The 4,753-nt window shown below is 39.5% G+C and overlaps 1 protein-coding gene across 1 annotated transcript; it reads left to right on the plus strand.

Moving 5' to 3' along the window:
* Positions 1-646: 646 nt before the first annotated feature.
* LOC101652783 (olfactory receptor 4F17-like) lies at positions 647-4,179 on the plus strand. The gene is given in 3 exon segments (XM_013008749.2): positions 647-712; positions 3,219-3,874; positions 3,876-4,179. Coding segments are annotated over 3 exon segments (1,026 nt in total).
* The last annotated feature ends 574 nt before the right edge of the window (positions 4,180-4,753 follow it).

The following is a 4,753-nucleotide window of genomic DNA, read 5'->3' on the forward strand; positions in this document are numbered from 1 at the left end:
GAATAAAAACATTGAAGTTATCTTTAATCCTTTTCCATATTCTTTTAATAAATTTCCTGTTCTTGAAAGAAATATGTTCCCCGTGAGCTTTGAGCTGAGGACAACCCATTGCAACCCCATGATGTGCATCAGTGTAGAAGTGTGCTGAGTTTTCAGGAAGTAAGCTACTGGGGCCTTTTTAAAGATGCCTGGGTGCTGCAAACAATTAAGACACTCAGCTGTAAACAAAAGGGTGGGGGGTTAGAATCCCCCCAGAGGCACCTTAGAAGAAAGTCCTGGGGCTCTCCATTCCAAACTTTGCCACACAAAGAGTGGAGCATGATTCCACTGTGACATTTATGAAATTATCACAAGTTGGAATCAACTCAATGGCAACTGGTTTCCCTATTGTCACTACCTAATGGATGGCGGTCACATACTAAAAACGAGCTAAGTGCTAGCACTGTAGATGCACTGTCTTCACAGCAGTCGTATGGACTAGTACTATTGCCACTTTTTCTTTCTTTTGTTTAACTAGATAAGACTGAAAGAGGTTAAGTGACTTGCCCAAGGTGATCACCTATATGTATCTCAGACTTGCAGCAAGATGTAAGCCTAGGCCACCTGGCCCAGAAGTGCATATCTAAATGACTGCAATGTTTTACTTATGGCACTTCTAGCAGTCGGAATCCCCTTGACGGAAGTGATTGAAGTTTTCTCTATGAATCATAAAGTAATAAATCTTGGTGCTAATAGCTAACTAAATATACCTTCTTCAGCCCTTAACTGCTCATACAACCACAACTTGCAGCTTGTTGTTTTTTTTTTATTAAGCTTAACTATGTTTCCAGTCTCTTCCTTGTCTAAATCACACTGAGGCCAGAGTTAATTTATTTAATAATTGACCAGGTGGGGTTTTTTTTATTAGCTGCTCAAGACTTTACAAAACCCAAATCGTACAGTAAGCATTCCAAAAATACTTTCCAATTTTCTCTCCTACTAAATAAAGCCACTCACGCTTTCTCCCATACAAATGTATTGCACTGAACTCCCTTCACATCTGAATGTTCCCTTTTTCTCACGTGTTGAATTGTATTTTTCTGATATTGTTTGGTTGTTCTGTTTTTCATCTTTCATTTTACTTGGCATCATTCCTTTGCCCTCTGCATTTTAATACCACCCAACAACAATTGTAAACCCCTTTCTCTAGAAGGGTTGATAACTCAGCTTCACATTTTAGAATCATCATAAATTTGCATTTTCCCTAAGGCTGGGTTGCATGACAAGTGAGCCCTGGGGCACAGTAGCTAAAGCACTCAGCTGCTAATCACAGAGTTGACGGTTTGAATCCACTGCTACGCCACAGGAAAAATACCGGCACTTTCTGCAGCTGTCAAGGTTGAAACACTGGAAACACGGGGAAGTTCTTCTGTCTTCAGTAAGATTGGTATGAGTTAGAATTGACTCGATGGCCGTGTTTTGTGTTTGTTTTTGTTTTTAAGACTGAGTTCCTAAAGCATCTTTGCGTTTCTATTTTCACTCCTGAAACACGATGAAAATTATTTTGAAGTTGTGACCTCCCCTACCCTCCATATAGTTCTAGAGTACGTGGAAACTTTGGAATTTTTTAATCTAATACATACATTTAAAATGAAAGAAGAAAGAGATATGGGGGTTCAAACTTGAATACATACCTTGATTGTTATTTCCAGCATATAACTAAAATTTGAAAGGATTACTGGGGCTCTCTGGTGTCTTAGTGGTTACAGATTGGGCTATGATCCCCATGATGTGCAGTCCAAACCCACCAGTCTGCACCATGAGAGAAAGATGCAGCTTTCTATTGTGGTAAACCATTAGTATCTGAGGCTCACAGGGGCAGTTCTACCCTGTCCTATAGGGTCTGTAGGAGTCAGCATCCACTCAATGGCAGTGACTGAAGTTTCCTTGATGAATCATAATGAATCTCACTGCTAATAGTTAACTAAATCTATGGAACACTTGAAGCTGGTAGTGTAGTGGTTTTATGTTGGGCTGTGATGTGCAAGGTGAACAGTTCGAAATCACCAGCAGCTCCACAGAGGAAAACTGTTTTCTACTCCTTTAAACAGTTACAGTCCTGGAAACCCACAGGGGGTCACCATGAGTCAGTGTTGACTGGATGGTAGTGAGGTTGCCTTTTTTGTTTTATTGAACACTTCTCAAAAAACATGCTGCCATTGAATCAATGCTGACTCAAAGTGACCTCCCTGTGCGTTTCTGAGACTGTATCTGTTTACTGGAGTAGAAAGCCCCATCTTTCTCCCAGGGAGCTGCTAGTGGTTTCAAACTGCAGACCCTGCAGATCACAGCCCAATTCATAACCACAATCCACCCAGGCCCCTTATTAAACACTTAATAAATACAAAATTTCCTGTAAAATTCATTTGAAATTCACAAAAATCATGAGATGACCATAATTATTACCACATTAATAAAATAAACCTTAAAGATGATGAATAAAATGTGTAAGGTCCACAGGCTGCACACAATACCCATTCACTATATTCCCTCTCACAATGAGGTAAGCAAAAGTGAAGATTTGTAGTTTAATGGAGAGAATGGAACCAACAACTAGACACAAAACTGTGATTGCAGACTTCTAGGCTACTGGTCTTTAGAGAATCTACTCTCTCTTTGGTAAGAAGGACATATATAACATCATATTTGCATACATTTAAGTGCTTAAGCATGTACTATAGAATCAACCATTCCTAAAGAAAGGAGATAAACATAGGCTAGTATTAAAAGAATAATCCAGCAGAGATCACAGCATGAACACAAGTATTTTATTAGGAATAAGTTGTGTAAACATAGGACTGGTAACTGCGAGGTTGGTCGTTCAAACCCACCAGCCGCTCAGAGGCAACCTGCTCTTGTAAAAATTTACAGCTTCCAAAACCCTATAAAAGATCGCTATGAGTCAATCAAATAGAGGACAGTAAATTTAAGTCTACTGTAAGTGTTAGCTCTGAAAAGACTTGGATAACTGGACTATAAGACATGACAGGACAATATTGGTTAAAATGGTGAGTTCAGATTCTGTGTATTTTAAAAGCTTTTGTGCAATAAACCATATAATGTCATTATAAGAACATTACAAAGTGGTCCTGGCATATACAAATATACAGAATAATACAAAAGGAGGCTTTGGGTTTACATAGAATAACCCTGACTTCCTTCTCATCTCCTTCTCTAAGGTCATTACAGAGGCTGCTTCCTGGAATGAATCAATACATGAAACAAATCACTCCGTGGTGACGGAGTTTATTTTTCTGGGACTCTCCAATTCTCAAGACCTTCAGATTTTCCTCTTTGTATTCTTCTTCGTGTTCTATGTAGGAATCGTGTTGGGAAACCTTCTCATTGTCATCACTGTGGCTTCTGACTCCCACCTTCACTCTCCCATGTACTTCCTGCTGGCCAACCTTTCCCTCATCGATCTATGTCTGTCTTCAGTCACAGCCCCCAAGATGATCACTGACTTCTTCAGACAGCGCAAAGTCATCTCTTTCGAGGGCTGTCTGGGTCAGATCTTTCTCCTTCACTTCTTTGGTGGTGGTGAGCTGATAATCCTTATAGCCATGGCCTTTGACAGATACATAGCAATCTGTAAACCCCTTCACTACACCACCATTATGTGTGGCAATGTCTGCGTGGGCATTGTGGCTGCTGCTTGGGGAATCGGCTTCCTCCATTCAGTGAGTCAGTTGGCCTTTGCAGTGAACTTACCTTTTTGTGGCCCCAATGAGGTAGACAGCTTTTATTGTGACCTTCCCAGAGTCATAAAACTTGCCTGCACTGACACCTATCAGTTGGATATCATGGTCATTGCTAACAGTGGTGTGCTCACTGTGTGTTCTTTTGTTCTCCTGCTCCGTCACCCTAGTGACAATTCAATGTCGTCCTTCACACAGGGCATCCAAGGCTCTTTCCACGTTGACTGCTCACATCACGGTCGTTTTTTTGTTCTTTGGACCTTGTATCTTCATTTATGCCTGGCCATTCCCTATCAAGTCATTAGATAAATGCCTTGCCGTGTTTTACTCTGTAGTCACTCCTCTCTTGAACCCAATAATATATACACTTCGGAACAAAGATATGAAGGCTGCCATGAGACGGTTGAGAAAATGGAATGTGAGCTGTAGGATGAAGACTTAGATCTTTTGTACTGGTGAGACTGAGCTGAGATAATATCATATGCTAAGGGGCTTCAAAAATTTCATGGGAAAATTCCATTATATTTTAATTCCATTCTTTCCATAAACTTTTTGCCACCCCTTCATATATTAAGTAAGATTGATGAAGTACTTAGGAAAGTTCATAAAAATTGTACATTTTTCCATGTCAATTAGTAATTGACCATGAACTTTCACATATATTGTCTCAATCTATCATCAAATCACCTTGTCTGTTTTTTTTTGGATAAAGATTCAAAATTAATTATCTTGGTTTCAAAATATTCTCTCTTCTACTTCTCAGAGCAATGAAAGGAACAGACATCTAGCCTTCGTGCCTCTCTATTCCTTCTTGTTAGTCCTCAGGGCAATTAAAGGGAAGGACAGAAACCAGACTGGATTATAAATGGTTTTAAAGCTTATTTTTCCTAATTTTGCATAAAATTATCAAGGAAGCAACTGCTTAATTCCTAGCTTTAAAAAGGGTGCTAGTGAGAAGGATATGGATGCCCATTTTTTAGAGGTTAAATAAAAAGCATACTAATGTAACATTTTAT

This window comes from Echinops telfairi, unplaced genomic scaffold, assembly GCF_000313985.2.
Source record: "Echinops telfairi isolate 266 unplaced genomic scaffold, ASM31398v2 ScPeMD7_18;HRSCAF=68, whole genome shotgun sequence".
Taxonomy (NCBI): Eukaryota; Metazoa; Chordata; class Mammalia; order Afrosoricida; family Tenrecidae; genus Echinops; species Echinops telfairi.